The sequence below is a fragment of the Anser anser genome, assembly GCF_964211835.1.
Source record: "Anser anser genome assembly, chromosome: 4".
NCBI lineage: Eukaryota > Metazoa > Chordata > Aves > Anseriformes > Anatidae > Anser > Anser anser.
In genome coordinates this window covers 24,019,295-24,036,850 of record NC_139724.1, presented here as the reverse complement: position 1 = coordinate 24,036,850, position 17,556 = coordinate 24,019,295, and the positions used below count along the sequence as shown (strand labels likewise).

The following is a 17,556-nucleotide window of genomic DNA, read 5'->3' as shown; positions in this document are numbered from 1 at the left end:
AATAGGTTAACAATGATGGGAACCAAAAACATGGTTACAAATCCAAGATAAAGAGGGCAACCAAACTACACAAGGTTCACGACAAGTATTAAATCTTTTACAATTAATTTTGTAGGGTTACTGTTCTCATTTTATACAACCTAGAGTAAGAAAATTCTTGTCTGAGTACTGATTGACCATGAAGATTCAATGTCACATAGTTTATTCTTTTAATGTTTGTGTATGAAACAAATAGCAGCTGAAAACATTTGCATTTTAAGGAAAATTAATAATTCTGTATCAGATGAATGAGAAAGTCAATCAGCTATTGTTTTAGTCTATGACAAATAATCTTAATTCTGACTCAAAATGATTCATTGTCCAGAAATATTTCTTTTGCATTTCTGCATTGAAAAAACAAAGCAAGAGCTCCCCCTATGTAACTCTGTATGCATTACTTTTCTGTATTCTGTATTATAGATATGTTTGTTTTGTGTATTAAAAGTCTTATTGTGTGAGTAAATGATGTATATAAGGAAACAGCAAAAATATGCAAAAAAAAACAAAACAAAGCAAAACAAAAAAAATCAAAAAAAAACATACTCCCCAGTACTAGATTGAAATATTTTCTTTCAGTAGAAATTATAGAGAACAATTATAACCTAAAAAATGTAGGCTTGTTATAATAAATGAGTTGGTATTAAAGGTTCACTGAAGTTACAGAGCCAGAATTTCAGATGACGCATGCCTACTTTCTGATACACAAACACTTCTGCTTCAAGGAAGCCAGGAAAGCTCATGGAGCAGATTATCTTGAGGGTCATCACGCGGCACTTGCAGGGCAAGCAGGCGATCAGGCCCAGTCAGCATGGGTTTATGAAAGGCAGGTCCTGCTTGACAAACCTGATCTCCTTCTATGACCAAGTGACGCGCTTGGTGGATGAGGGAAAGGCTGTGGATGTGGTTTACCTTGACCTCAGTAAGGCTTTTGACACAGTTCCCCACAACATTCTCCTCAAGAAACTGGCTGCTTGGGGCTTGGACTGGCGTACGCTTCGCTGGGTTAGAAACTGGCTGGATAGCCGGGCCCAGAGAGTTGTGGTGAATGGAGTCAAATCTGGTTGGAGGCCGGTCACTAGTGGTGTCCCCCAGGGCTCGGTACTGGGGCCGGTCCTCTTTAATATCTTTATCGATGATCTGGATGAGGGCGTCCAGTGCACCCTCAGTAAGTTTGCAGATGACACCAAGCTAAGTGCATGTGTCGATCTGCTCGAGGGCAGGAAGGCTCTGCAGGAGGATCTGGATAGGCTGGACCGATGGGCTGAGGTCAACTGTATGAAGTTCAACAAGGCCAAGTGCCGGGTCCTGCACCTGGGGCGCAACAACCCCAAGCAGAGCTACAGGCTGGAGATGAGTGGCTGGAAAGCTGCCTGGCCAAGAGGGACCTGGGAGTATTGGTTGATAGTCGGCTGAATATGAGCCAGCCGTGTGCCCAGGTGGCCAAGAAGGCCAACAGCATCCTGGCCTGCATAAGAAGCAGTGTGGCCAGCAGGTCGAGGGAAGTGATTGTGCCCCTGTACTTGGCTCTGGTGAGGCCGCACCTCGAGTACTGTGTTCAGTTTTGGGCCCCTCGCTACAGGAAGGACATGGACGTGCTCGAGCGAGTCCAGAGAAGGGCGACCAAGCTGGTGAGGGGTCTGGAGAACAAGTCTTACGAGGAGCGGCTGAGGGAGCTGGGCTTGTTCAGCCTGGAGAAGAGGAGGCTCAGGGGCGACCTTATCGCTCTCTACAGTTACCTTAAAGGAGGCTGTAAAGAGATGGGGGTTGGTCTGTTCTCCTACGTGCCTGGTGACAGGACGAGGGGGAATGGGCGAAAGTTGCGACAGGGGAGTTTTAGGTTGGATGTTAGGAAGTATTTCTTTACCAAAAGGGTTATTAAGCATTGGAATGGGCTGCCCAGGGAGGTGGTTGAGTCACCATCCCTGGAGGTCTTTAAAAGACGTTTAGATGTAGAGCTTAGCGATATGGTTTAGTGGAGTACTTATTGTTAGGTCGGAGGTTGGACTCGATGATCTTGAGGTCTCTTCCAACCTAGAAATCTGTGATACTGTGTGATACTGTGAAGGTAAAATAAACCAGACTACTAAGAAATATCTGAGAAGGCTCATTATTACTACAGTCAGATGGCAGTAGTATTTACCATTCTCGGCTATCTTACTTGTCTCTCTGTCTAAAGCTTCTGATCTGACAGCAGGAACGACCACCACAGATGGTTTACTACATCACACAGCTCACCATACCAAATTATACTGGTGCTACTTAGGGTTACTTTAACACCCTGGGTAGTAAACTGCAGTTGTTCAGAACATGTTTCAAGTGTGGATGCTGCTGCTGCAGGAGCAATAAACCTACAGAGGATGCCAGGCAGACAAGCAGTAATTGCTTCAGCCAAATGAACTCCAATCACTTGTGTTTGTAAATTAAAACTCTGAATACAAAGGTGATTTTTAGTGACGTGTTTTAGAAATGGGAACCATTACAACATTTCCAGCCTCTCTTTACAGGGATACTCCTGCCTTATGTAAACAATTCCTACAGCTATTTGTAATTTTTCACAGAACGTTGGCAGACAACTCCACAACTTAAGTGGAAAAAATGTTTTTATTCATGAAAAAGAATCAATAATGCATGATAGTAGTGAGCACTGCTAACATATAGTTAATGTAGATATTATTCACTGCCTTAAAGCTGTACAAAATGATTCTACATTTCATTGCATTTTCTAAGACAAAGTCGTCCTTTACCCATCCTTTCAATTCAGAATCAAAACTTTTGCCAGCACATTTCAAATTGAAGATGGAAAATTAACTTTTGTCTTGAAGTTTGTGTCAGTTCTGTTTTCAATTTAGCAAGCTCTGGGATGAAAGTGGTTAATGACATTGATAACTCCCATGTTAGCAGTATGCAAGTCTTACTGTTTACTTGGAGGTTTCCTCCCCTTTTCTTCAGTGGCTAGGCTAACCAGCATTATGCTCAGAGCTACGAAAAGAACACCGAATGCTTATGGCTCATTGACTTCAAAAATTCCTTTGTCATACCCTGAGGAAAGCAAAAAAAATTAAAATAAAATAAAATAAATCTTACTTCAGAATCACTGGTTACCTAGCAGAAACATTTAGTGCCTCCACACCAAATATCCCGGCAAAATGCAGCACTTTGACCAGGGCACTTGTCAACCTATGCTGTTGAGAAACTTGTAACCTAATCTATGAAGAAATCCTCCAAGACTACTTTCAAGACATTCAGACATAGGGCATCCTAAAAAAGGTTGCCTTGCGAGTCTCAGGACATAATCACTGTAAGACTGATAGTATCCAGTCTGGATCATTTGATTGCAGACACTTTCCATTCTTGCATTTTGTATAGCATATCTGTCTCCAGAAGAATGGATTGTGAGAGGCTAGGTGCCTTTCGAATTAGCAATTATCTTATCCAGATCTTCATATCTGTGGTTCATTGCTGAGGTATGTGTCTCTGGCTTCTGGCTTATACTCTAAGTAGCTTTGTGGAAATCGTTATGTTGACACATTCCCAGTACTGAATGCACGTTCAATGACTGCTCATCTGAATAACCCACTACCATTATAGTGGATTTTCTGGACAACTTATAATATGTAATGAGAACAACATTATGACATGGAACATACTACTGATAAACCTGGAGATGTAACAAGCAATAAATTCAATTCCAATTATACAGTTGTAAAGCACAATCCAGGTATGACTGCAAGACAGGTGGGCATACATCCGATAACCTGCCCAGTATTAGTAATTTGCTGGCAACCACAATATAAGACCTCTGGCAACTCTGTGCATGTTTTTGGATTGCTTAAGCCTGTACAATCTTTACTGTCTTTGTGGAACTAACTAATTACACTAAATTTACCTGTGATGTGATCACATAGTTATTTGGGCAGACAGGCCTAATGCAATGACATCAATCTTCCCAACCAACAACAGAAATAGTGTGGGGAGGGACAGCCAACATAGTAGAATCATCCTTGGCTGCCAGAACGGTGGGAGGTAGACCACTGGCACTTGCTGCATACTAGAGGAAGTAGCCTTTCATTATAAGATTAAGTATTTTCTTCAGGGTCTAAAAGTGTATACTGAGAAATTCAATCCAGTAATGAAACTTTTAGAAGAAATATATTATGTTGATTTGTCTCTACTGAAGAAGGACATCTTAATACTGAATTGTATCTTTATTTATTTTTTTTAATATTTAAATATGGGTCAGGCAACACCAGTGTGAATTTGCATTCATAATTCCTTTCTGAAAAGATAATTTGACATGCTCTCCTCTTTCACTTTGCTGTGTATTCAGCTTTAGCTGAAAAGATCATTTACTCTGCTAATGCCTTTCCCCTTCAAAAATGTCTGTGGATGCCATGTCTCATGATGAATACCCATTTGTAAACAAAGTAGTGATTCATTATTATAGCTGAAGGGCATCGTTTTACCTGGATGTAAATTCATCATTTTTTAATGCCTCACAGTTTGATGCTTGAAATCTCATCAAGCACTCTGAAAGCTTTGTTGACATAGACTGATGATCCAAACAATTAACTTAATAATGGCATCAGCAACTAGAGGTTGGTATCAACCAGAGAAAGTGAGCCAAGTTCATTCCTACTGTAAGCCTAATAAAGTCAAAGGAGGTACACTAGGGTTCTATTTACTGCAAACAATGTGTTTAACCTCCTTTTTTGCTGTTCTAACTAATTTTATGAGGCTAGCTATACTTCATTAAGTACTCTGTAGACAACAAATTGAAACTTTTTTTTTTTTTAACAAGTTAGGTCCTACACACTACGAAAAAATCTACATTCTCAGAAGGGTTTCAGAAAAGCTAATCATCTGTGAATATTCTGTTAAAGCTCAGCTGAGAAGTGGTTAACTCCAGATGTTAATTACTACCCCACACCTGAGATATGGACATGTGGTAGCTGCCCATATATGTAATTTCTGGTCTGCTCTGATGCATAGCAAAATAGCATCCAGTAAAACCCTCACTCTTTGTTCCTTTCCTGGCTTATGGACACTCTGTCTGAATGCATCTCTACATGACGTGGGAATCCACTGATGAACATAAGGCATCATTTGAATTCAGGCTAAACAAATCACAATTGTCTTGAGGAAGATCTGCTACAGACTTTGAGGGATTCTAAAATATTGCCATCATGACAACCACCTCATTATTATACCCACGACTATCAATCTTTCTACAATGTATTTTACATTAACCTCAACCTTTAAAGAAATCCAAAGTACTAACTCTTAAAATTAGGAAACTAAGTTCGTTCCTAGAACTCTGTGATAGTTTAACAGTGAGCCTGATATGTCATGTCAACTGACGTAATCATATTGGCAAACAGTGCCTGAGAACTGCTGGTTTCAAGCTGGAGACTGACAAATGAATAGCTTTTCTTTCTGAAGAGAGCCAGGTGCATGGAGTTAGATGTAAAGGGATTAGGTATTGCCTTGAAGCTAAGCTGTTTCATCCTCTCTTTGATAGTAATAAATGGGAAAAATTCATGAGTCATACAGAAGTACTCAGACTCCAAAGATGACACCTGCCACAGCCTGTCTGCCACCTTTTTTTTTTTTTTGGAAGTTTTTGTCTTTTTTTATGGCATTGGTAATTTCCATAACCTTGTCACTACTTTCATCTACCAGAGTTATTTTAACTCAGATTTAGAATAAATTCTTCAGATATTTCACAGCAGTTGATATGTCTTTAATGGTACAGTTAAGGTTCCCATGTTAACACTAATCCTTTTCCACTTGTACATCTGGCACTACAGAAAAAGCATGAGTGCTTAGCTAAGTAATTTTCCTACCTGTAAGAATTCAGGCACAACTATGCACAGCCAGCTGCTTGTATTTGCCAGGTCAGTTGCACACATTAATGACCTTGCAGTTGCAATTTAGTTGTAGGAACAGCTAAAACTTACATGTTAGATATAAAGATACTATTCAATAGTTTAGTGGTAATGATTTGTAGTAATTTTAGCACAGTTATTAACACAGCAAAACAAGCACTGTGTAGCTGTACTGAACTTTCTTGTAGTAAGATGCTGTGTACATTCAATACAAGGTTGTTTTCAAGAGAAGCAAAAGTTAAAGTGATTCTACACAAAGACTATTAGTATATAATTGGAGATTATGATATTCCATATGTAGTCAAAAGTACCTATTTGTTTACTAGAGTTCAATGCATAAAAAGTAACTACTGATGATGGCGATTGACAGAGCAGGGACAAAAAGAAGAGGAACTATCGGGGAGCATACTAACATACAGCCAGGTCAACTGTAGATCAACTCATGTTCCTAAAGCATAATACGCTGTAGGGAGGACAAGAATGCATACACTTGCATATATTTTAAAGTCATTTCTCCAAAATTTTTCAAGTTGTAGATGAAATACTTCACTACTGCTCATCATTTCTGAAAAGCAATGAATCTAAGTCAAAGCTGATGAAGTAAATCTGTTCATTCTCTTTTATAATACAAGAGCAAAGAAACCTGAAAGACAACATGTATGAAGTTAAAACAGAATATTTTGTAAAACACTTATTTGATACATTGAACTCTCCACCACAAGATAATAATTATGTGTTAGGAACAGACAGAAAAAGTGAAAATCTAATGAAGATACTGTATTTTAATATTTTGCCTAGTGTAACATTTTCATAGATGTAATCAGTTATAGTATTGCCATATAGAGCAGATGTTATGACAAAATGATAAAAGGAAGTGAAAGCAGAATAATACTATATATTCCCTTATTCAAACTGCACTGTTATCACAACTCATACAAAACAAATCATGCATCATAACTTAAATTCTGATGGCTTCAGCTTTTAGCATGCATCTTAGTCAAGATCTCCCCCTTCTTTCATCCTTATTCCTTTTTCTAAGGCAAATGTGTACAGCTGTGTTTTTTTTGTCTGTTTGTTCGTTTGGTTCTGCTGTCTATACTAGTCTGTTGAAGATTTATTAACACAGGATGGATAAGAGAAGGTGGTGTATTTGACAGGTAAAGTTAATATTGTGGTGCATGATCTGTAATACACAACTGTTCTAACACCAAAATAGTATTTTCTTCAAACATTGCTTAAATTGGAGGAAAGAGTATCATAGTGATTAAATATTTTGTCTATCAGCATCTCCATATGAACTTCTTCCTTTTGTTTCATGAAAATATGTAGTTCCTTATGAAGAAGGTTAAGAGCATATATGCATATGCCCCGCCCTCATTCAGCAGATTGGCACAGCCCAAGCACCACCGGACAAGAGAATATACCTTACAGGCTTTACTGTAAAGCATGTCCTTTGCCCATGAGGTGTGTGTAGAAAACTGTAGTAGAAAACTTCAAAATGTAGTAGTACTGTAGTAGTACTTTAAAATGACCTAAAGGTAAAGTGACCTCAAATTCACAATCATCAAAATAAATAAATAAATCCCATATATTAAAGGCATGAATTTTCTAGCATTGATACTTGTAAAGAGGTGTCAGGCAATGTTAAAAGGTAATTTCAGCCTTAGTCTAAATGAAAATCTTTTATTTTATTTTATTTATTTATTTATTTTAAAGGATGCCCCCATTGCAGAATCTGTTTCAACTTTACTTCAGTATTTGATGTTGGCCATTGTCAGTAACTTTAAAATAACAGATAAATAGACCATTAATTTGGCTTGGGATAGTAATTCCTATGAAAGGCTAGCTACTTTTGTAGCTCTATCCTCTAAGATTAGTGAAGATGTGATTATCAGGTTCTAAATAGATGCTCGGTATGAAACTTGTCTTTTCCATGTTTAGTATAAAGTAAAGGGAATACATATAATGGTACAACTACTGATAGACCAACACAGTACAGGACATAGCTACTTCTGCATTTCCAAAGTAACTAGGTCTTATTCTTAAAACAGAACTACATGTGTAGCTCACAGTATAGGAATATGCTGTTGAAAAAGCACTGTGTTATTTTATCTTATACATTGTTTCAACTTCTAACAAGAAGTTGAAATTAAAATATTTGTTATTAGTTTGCACTGAGAATACAGAAAAGACTGGTATATTATGCTGTTTTATAGAGATGGCAATAATGAAAACATTGCTAAGGCAGTGCCATTCGCCAACTACTGATGAGACTCAGGAGAAATTCCTTAACAGATGTTTCCTACATCAAAAAGATACTTTGTCTTCTCTGATTACGATGATCTTGAGAATTCATGATTTGATTCAGTGATCAACACCTCTTCAGTAGTCCCATAAAAAACAAATCCTTGCAATAGATTTTCCTTCCACACAGCAGCTGGTAAATATATATTTAAGGCCTTGAGTCCATTATGGTGAAGTTGTATTACAGCATTCTTGTGTTCATGACACAATTAGGGTTGTGTCAGCACATCAGTCATACACCGATGATTGCACATCCTATTTTCTTTACCATTTTATAAGCTACTATCCTCACAGTGACCAGTGACTACCACACTACAAGCTGACCTGACAACTGACATACTGAAATTTTCTACTGCTGTGCTCTAAGATGATTTGTTGCTATTTACTGCAAACTTACTTGAACGAGCTTCCTTTGACAGCTGTTATTCATTATTTTCAGATGCCCCCTAACCTGCGATGCACTGAGTACTACTCCTAGATAACTTTTTTTTTTCTTTTCTTCAAGTTTTGTCATTAAACATTATTGAGGTGTCTTTCCAGAAGAGATATTGAGCTCATTCTAGAATAAGAAGTCATCACCAAAAGTGAGAGCATCAGCAGCTTATACCTATGACTGCAAATAGTCCCATCAGAGCAAAAAAATAATAACAGCTTGAGATACTCAGTAAGCCTGGAAATATGGATGGTCAAATGAACATTGTTTTAACACAATATCCAGCATCTACTAATTTTACATTTTTTAATTTATTTTTAGGAATCTTCAAATCTAGGATCATACTAATAACCATACCTATAACATACATTTCTTCCCAACAATAGTTGCTAAGCTCACAAAATATACATTGCACATATAACAACAATGAAGTACATCCATTTTTACAAAAAAAACCTCGAAACAGCAGCAAACACTGAAAATAAATTCTTGACAATGAAATGTAACAAATCCCTTGATTTTTCAGACTATTAAGAGATTTTGAGAGTTATATTGTAGCTTTTTGTCAAAAAGTTTTGTCAAAAGTATCCCTTCTATTTTCACTGATTTTCATAAAGAAAATAATACAGCTCAATTTAAGTTTTCCCCTATACTTCAGTTTCTTGGGCCAGGACAAAGGCATTCTCTTAAAAAAACATATCTTTATAATAACTATCTTTAACTGAGTTAATCTTTTTCAGTTTTAATACGTTAAGTTAGAAGTAACTGCTATTGAAATTTATGAATCTTTTTTGGCATATAACTGACATAAGAAAAACAACCCTTTGATTCTCAATAAATACTTCTAAATAGCAAGTCATCCCATTTGGACTGGATCACAAGAGATAGCGAGTCACTGAATAACTGGGTAAGTCCAACAACATGTTTTTTGTAATTCTAGCGTTCATCCTGAACACAAATTGAACATCTGAACTCAGCTTAGCAGCTTAAAACATACACTTCAAAAATATCACCTTGCCTACTTCTTGCACATAAATCATGGAATACCACCTTGCCTTTGCAGCCCTTACCTTCTCAACTGCTAAAAATTGCTGGCATCATTAACTCACTTCATATCATGCTATTTCTCTTTCTGTCCAACCTGTCAGCTCCTCATTTTCTCCTGCATCCCCCCGTCTGACAGATGCACTTGTAGTAATATATTTCTGTTTCTTGACTTATTCAGATTCTGCTATATTGCCAGCTTCCTCCTGAGAGTGCTGCTGTATCACGAGCCTGCTTCCTGTGCTTGCAAGTAGAACTACAGTAGATTTCCAAGCACCACAAGAACTGCAATATTGTGTCCTACAGATACAATACTTATTTCAAACTTAATCTTTGCTGTGCACATTTACTCCTGATTTATAAAAACTGACTTGTCCAAGGGAAAAGCATACAGCCCACATTATTGTGATGTGGGCACAGGCACACAAGCAGGGAACACACTCTCTATATATACAGCCTATACACATTATTATACACAAACTACATTCACAAATTCTGAAAAATCAAGCAGATTTGTTTTGTATTGTTTGATTTTATGTACCTGATTTTTAGAGCTGCTGATCATAACTACTCTTTTGTGTACCTTACATGGTCTTATATAAAAATTGACACATAGCAAAGCAAGTAAGTTTTGTTTTCCTTTTAAAAATCAAATTTAAAAGGGAAATTAAACAATAGGGGTGACTGCAGCATGGACAGACTGATACGGAACCCATTTCATGAAATTGTTGATACAACATTAATTCAGGAAGGAATTAAAGCGGAATTAATTCCCTCCAAAGAAATATGAACTCTAGCAAATCTTATAATCAAACAAGTTTGGTGATGAAGCAAGAAAACAAAACATACAGCTTCTCATACCTTATCCTCTTATCCCTGCTAAAAACAAGGAAACCCTATCTTGTGCAACTGGTTACTTCTCTCAAGGTGATGAGTGTTTACTTGAAAAGCAGCATTTAAAGGTACAGGTGATACAAATGGACACACAGTCACAATCTGCAAAATGGTTCATATGCGGCTGCAGGCAAAGAAAAACTGTTTTACCCCATATTCATCTTATTATCTTCATACCAGTCTTTGCTTTTAGTCTGCCTTTTATTCTAGTCCAGCTAGGACCTTAGAATTATTTTTGTGTAATATCTGCCAGTTTAATTAATGGCCTGCTTACTCCCTCTTCCAGATCATTAATGAAGATGTTAAATAAGACCAGGCCTAACACTAATCCCATGGTACCTTGGCAGACACCTCTCCACACAACATAATTCATCATACCTTTTGTTTGGAGGAGAGTGTTTGGAAGACATAGCTGATGTAAAAGGAGGCTGCCCACCTGCTTCACTGTGTTAACCACAGGGAGCACATTACACCAATTACTAAAAAACTTCACTGACTTTATTTGCTTCTTGTTGCAAGTCAGAAAATGAAGAGTGTTGACAAGGGTTAAAAGAAGATCTCTAAACCTTTTGGTTCCTGACACCTGAGACAGTCAGGCAATCAGCTCACTGTAAATGCTCTGGATAAAAATACACAGAACCAGATCCCTATTTTCTGAAAAGATGCACTGCTGAATTACCTGAGATGCAAACTCTGAGTTAAAAAGACTCAAAATTTTCAACTTCTAGAAGAGAGCAAGCTATTTTTCTTAAAGTGCTCCCAAACCAGCATATTAGACTGAAAGTGATGTATGAGAAGTCAGCATCCTCTACATCTTTAAGGGCAAGAACTATTTAACAGTAGCTGAATTACTTTGGACAGAGACTTCTACAGATGGAGGATTCTCAAGATCTTTTTCCTCCCCTGCAGTTAATGACACAGGTAATGTCGTTCTTACCTGTATGGTATAATTGACTTTTTTTCATTAGTGGTTTGCAACTTTTCCCATAATCTTCTGTCATAGCTTGTCGGTGTAGTTTTCCTTTCTAGTAAATCAGCATCCAGATGGACAAAGCAGTATCTGGGGAAAAAAAAAAAAAAAAAAGTATGAAATAAGTTATTTAGTGGTCATTGTGAGCCTCAACAGTTTTTAGTCTATTTATGTAAATATTCTATAAAATCTCTTGTGAGCCACAGTGGAACCTTCCCACAATTCCAAAAAGAGTATTTTCAAGAGAGAATCTGCTCAACTCCAGAACTACTACAGCATGTTATTTTTGGGGCAACTTGTTACTATGTACTTTCATGATTCAGATATTATGTTGTTTGTAGATACAAATGCCATGAATCCTCATCCAGTGTACGTCTGAAGTACAGTTATAGGCCTTCTTTGGTTTATTTTATGTAGGTCTGTATTTTTTTTCTCACCAGATTCTATTTAGTAACAAACGTTAATCTTTTCCTAGTTATTCAAGTGTCAAAAGCCTTTTACAGTGCTGACCCTGTTATTCACTGTTTTATGTAGTTTCTCTTTTCCTTAGATCTGACTTGCAGTCATGCTACTAGAACAGGCACAGTTCACTACTACTTTCTCAACAATCCTCCTTAGCCTGTAATAGGCCACACTCTACTAATAAAAAATTCTAACCATTTATGAAGCCTGCATGAGGGAACTCAAAACAAAGGCTGAAATACAGTAAAGAGAGTTCAAAATATCCAAAGGCAAAAGAAATATACCATTTCTAATATTGCAGTATTGCCAACCCTTAAATTGAAGAAAACAATATGTATATATATATGTATCCAAAAGCAGGGTTTTGGTTTTGTTGTTTTTGAAATTTCTAGTACTTCTGTCAAACGTCTTCCCCATCAGCTTCTATTAGGTTACACAATGCCAAGCTGCCTTGCTGCTAGAGCAACATTCTCTCCACTTCACAAATCATGAGGAACTTTATTGCACAAATGCCCACCTCTTACTGCCATAGCAGTTAAAACAGCAACTCTTTATTGATAGTCCTCTGCCAACACTTCTTAAAAATAGCATTTCAATACTAAAAAGGGGGAGAAGGGAGGAGCTGCAGCATGTACAAAACAGAGTTTGAAATTCAGCTAAGTAACATGAAGTATCTCACATAAAATTCAGAAACCGCTAGAGCAATCTGTCTGATAAGCAGTATGGATCTCAGACTCATAGAAATGCACACGTTGGAAGAGACCTCTAGTATTCAGCTAGTCCAATCTCCTGCCCAAAGCAATGCCAAATTCAAAGTGAGATCTGGTTCCCCAGGAATATTTTCTAATGATGGATATTTTGTATATACCCTGGAAAACTTGCTTCTGTGCTTGGATCTTCTGTGCTTCTGTGCTTGGATCTTCTTTCTGAATTTCTGTTTTTCTTATATTCAGTCAAAAGTTCCCTTGCTGTGTGTGCTGCATAGCCTCTTTTCCTTTTGCTGTGTACCTCTCAGGAGAGCCTCTGTATCCTTAATAACTTCCCCTTTCGTTAAGGAGGTGAAGACAATTGGAGAAGCGTAGAAAGCCTTACGCGTCCCTTCTGCTAAGCAAACCCTTCTCTCTCAGACACAGTTCACCATGTGCTCCAGCCCCCTGAACAAACTCATGGAGCCAGATACGGTTTCACGTGTGCCGCACAAAAGAGAAATAACCGTTTTGCTCGACCTGCTGGCTGGCTGTATCCCTCTCAAGGCAGCAGTGGATGCGGTTAGCTGCCAAGGCCACAAGGGTGCACTGCTGACTCATTTTCTACGTGACCAACAGCCCTTTAGGATCCGGTCCTGCAGAGCTGCTCCTCCCAGCTGCTGGCCTGACCTTGTAAAAAGAGGCTTCTGCATCAGGCCCCGCTTGTCTGTTTCCGAGTTTCCTCAAGTCTACAAAATACAGAGCAAAAACTCACCCCATCCATACTCTCTGAACACCCAGCAAGTCATCTGGTGTTTGAGTGATGTTTGTTTCCTTTCCTTCTGCATCCTACCACTTCTTACCCCTCTGGGGTGGGGGACACAGAACTCTTGGCTGGTCCTTCTCCCCTTTCCAGAGCCTGGAACAAAATGAAAACCTCAGCTACGGTGCTGATAGGCTGCTTTCCAGACAGAAGCAAAAACCTCTTTCTGCTTTACACAAGGAAAGGCAGAAAATCATATGGAGCTAAAGCTTTTTGTCCTGTTTCAAAACCATCTCTAGCTTTTACCAGACTTAGCAAGGTCTATCCTCTCCTGTTACCCTTGACAAGAATAGTTCAAGAATAAAGTAGGGACTGTGAGCTTTTGGGGCCATGGCTTGTATGGATGGCTTCGTCATGAAACCTGACACCGTTTTTGGACACAATGAAGTAAGTATTTTGGAAAATGAAAGTAGAAATAAAGTTCCCAGGAAAGGACATTCACATTACTTTCATGAGCCAGTGTGAGTTCTGTTATTGTATTCTTACCTAATCGCTGACAGGGGTGCAAGTAAAGGTAATAAATAAATATATGTATGGAAGGCATCCAGTTTTGTTTTATTTATAGGCATTATTTGAGAAGCTATGCATCATGTCAGAGATTTAAAAGGATTATTGATAGAGAAGAGTACAACCTTTCTTCCAATGCAACAGCTGTTCTGAGAAATTTCCATAATAACAGTTGCTTTTAATTATATAAAGAACTGCAAAGCCTTTTTAGCTTCATATCAGTAAGGCAGCTTTGATTCAAAAGTTGCTAAAGAGATAATCCTCAGCCTTTCTTTTTTTTTTTTTTTTCTTGCGAGGACAGTTTGTGAATAGCAATGATTTTAATTCCAATGTCATATATATACGTTTTTTTTTTTTGAAGGAAGGAAAGAACAGCATGGTCTTTTTCCCCCTGAATTTGGACTGAAAAATTACTAATAACACTTGGAAAACATTCTCACAAGAGTCCTTCAAGAAATACTACTGACACTTAAACAAATAGAGTTAAAATAAAAATATCCAAAATACTGCACAGATATAAGAAAAAGAAATTGTCCTAGAGAATCTAGCCCAACACTATTGATAAGGATTAAAAAAACAAACGACAACAACAAAAAAAAACCTCTATATCTACAATTGGCGTGTTTTGCTAAAGAAGGATATCTTGTTAGTAATTTTGAAGGCCCTGAAAAGTCAGTGAAAATTACACTTCTTTATCTTCCACTCTTCCTGCCTCTCTCTGTGATTGAATACTGGCTTCTGACTGCTTAATGCTTATTCATTCCTCATTTTCTGGGCAGATCACTAGTTTGTGAAGATAATTAGAGACCCCTGCTATTCCTTCTAAGCCTTGAATCTTGAGACTAATTGAAATGGAGTGCTGCATGTAGATAGGCAGCTGATAAAGGCTTTGCAGCAAGGTACAAGGAATTATACTGTTTGTGTAACAGAGAAGTAAAACCAAGGTGCATGTGCTAGGTCAGTTTTTGCTATGGCCCTCATTGCACTTTGCACTGCAAATCTCACTTAGTTCTGTTATTAGAGCTTCATGGACTTTATAATAATATCTAAGTTTTTAAACATATATTATTCTAATGTTTTTTAGGATAGCATTAAAGTACAACATCTAAACCTGAAGTAAAGATGGCAAGTTCTTCAACCCATGATCACTTTCTTCTACCTCATCTTTCTTTGAGGTGTTACTCTTAAAAGTAACCCACAGTAAAAGAATACACCTCAGAGCACTGTATGTGTAAATACAATGCAGGAAGGCTATAAAGGATGTTTCTGCCTCTCTCCAGGTACCAATTTTCTCCTTTTTGTCTGTTTTAGCATGTAGATAGCCTGCGGCTATTGCTGGACACTTTTTAAAATATCTTCAAGGTTTTACCCCTTGAATAAACTACTGCAAGTTTTAAATATTCTCTTTTCTCATCCAGACAAACAAAGTAAAATTTACTTCATTTGGGAGGAGACAATATGCATTAACAAAACAAACAAACAAACAAAACTTCTGGCACTGAACTGTGTCTCAAGATGCAGTAGCTACAGTGCTGTTCTTAAACTGCTCGGTAAGTTGTCTGTACTTATTCCATGAATATCCAGCTTCAGTAAGATCTACTTACACCCTGAGGCAGTTCCACAGTGCTGTCAAACTTCTCCAAACATTTCTCCAAATGAAGTTAAACTATGACTATAAATTAGATTACGCTATTGTGAATGGGCAGAGGCACTTATGCTGGTGGACCTGGCTACCTTAAAGCAAGCAGAGGATTTAATTAGGAATGGAATGAGATATTCCATTTTCAAACAAACATATATTTTTTTTCATGCTTTGGAATTTCTAAATATTTAATTTGTGAATTTAGGATGTGTCTTACTCAATTCTTCTCCAATATTTCTGTCATTTAATAGCTGTAAAAGGTGTTTTGCCCCTTTGGGCAAAGAAACATTTAGGAAAGAAACTGGATGTTGCTTGGTATGGTTATAGAACTTTGAAATGTCATAACTCGTGTGTACTACACAGAACATTTCTGAAGGAATCCATATATTTTCTAATCTTTCTTGTCCTCCAAAAAATATAATACTTAGTCTGTAATAGTTTGATCTCTGAGGTCTGATACCTAGACATAACTTGTCCAAAACCAGGCCTTCCTGCATTCAACTTTGATGAAACCTAACCCTGCAGATAGATACCTGTGTTCCTGGGAAGCTATGTTTCTGCTGTGGCCAATTTTCTCCCTTAGGACATGCTCAAGCATCAAGACTTGAAGATACCAGTTTCTTTATACATCATGTGTGGATGGAATTGACTAGGTAATCTCTACATGTCTTACTTTTGGAGTCTGCTCCAAGAGATGTAGTTTCTCATGTTCACCAGGCCAACTCTTGAACAGAAATGTAACAAGAATTATTGTGGCCTCTGCAGCTCTCCTGCTGGCTTAAAATACTTGCACAAGAAACAGTATACCTAGGTTCAAAGTACTCAATCTGAAGTGGAGCGGCATATAGATTGTTGGTCTCCTGCCATCAAAGGAACTGCCACTATCACTGGGTTACTAGGCACTTCGATCGAGAAAGGAAGAGGAATCTCTTTAGTAGTAAAACATGTCCCTTCAATAAATATATATATATGAAGATGTAGATGAATACTGAATACTTAATAACATAATAACTACATCATTAAGACTCAGATTCACTCCCAACATGACAAAATTATATTCATACTCTCATAAGCTCTTGTTAGAGTTAACGGTAAGATCACAGCCTAAGATGAGAATATCCTTCCAGAGACGGTTATATTACAAAATATGAAGTCTGAGGCTGCTACGTTCCGCAGTCAGATGCTGAAAATTAGGCTTGATAATGCCAGGCTAATCTAAATGACCTTGGTTTCTGTCATTGCTCTGGTTAAAGACTAAGTATGTTATGCAAAATAAAAGCACTTTGACAAGAGAGACTGTTAGCTGCAGAACATTGTATATCCTATATCCTGCATACTTTCTCAGGAGTTTGAAACTCTAGGAACATTTTTTCTCTAATTCCCAGGGAAGGATGTGCCAATAAGTTATCCAAGTATCAACAGATTGCTGCAACGGCTTAGATAAAGCTGCCACATTCTGTTTTTTTTTGTTTGTTTTTTAATTTTGCTATGCTTAGGTATCTAACTAAAGGGAATGGTTCACTGCTATGAACCCAGAGGGCTCATAGGCACCTAGCCAACTTCGTGGCACTTCCAGACAGTTCCCAGCTCAGCAAACATGTGAATCATATTCTTAGACACAGCTCTTCTTACACTGCATAAGGAAAATAGGTGACTGCTTAAAGTAACGCAGCAGGGTGTACAATAGCAGGAACTGGCATTATTCCCTGTGTGGCTAATAGAGAGAAAGATGCCATGAGGCCTCTGCTCTCAGTCACCGTCTGGTGAGGTGCCTACCTTTTGCCATTGATCAAATGGACCATAGTCCATAGTCGATGGACCTCTATGACTACTGAATTTTAGGCAGAGTGAATAGCTTGCCTCTCTC

At 37.8% G+C, this 17,556-nt stretch overlaps 1 protein-coding gene and 1 long non-coding RNA gene across 3 annotated transcripts in view; one reads left to right on the top strand and one right to left on the bottom strand.

The window, feature by feature from the left end:
* Positions 1-315: 315 nt before the first annotated feature.
* On the bottom strand, positions 316-16,976 carry LOC310899203. 2 transcript variants are annotated; one of them, XR_014584065.1, is made up of 3 exons: positions 12,900-16,976; positions 11,537-11,659; positions 316-3,078 (listed from the first exon to the last, which is right to left on the bottom strand). It is a non-coding gene; the product is annotated as an uncharacterized lncRNA (long non-coding RNA). The 2 variants fall into 2 exon arrangements; XR_014584066.1 differs by lacking the exon at positions 316-3,078 and adding an exon at positions 3,090-6,567.
* NEIL3 (nei like DNA glycosylase 3) overlaps positions 11,431-17,556 on the top strand; it is a 52,216-nt gene continuing 46,090 nt past the window's right edge. Inside the window, exon 1 of the mRNA XM_083835342.1 lies at positions 11,431-11,520. Coding sequence (XP_083691468.1) covers positions 11,473-11,520 — 48 coding nt within the window. The 5' untranslated portion in view covers positions 11,431-11,472. The remainder of the gene's footprint in view (positions 11,521-17,556) is intronic.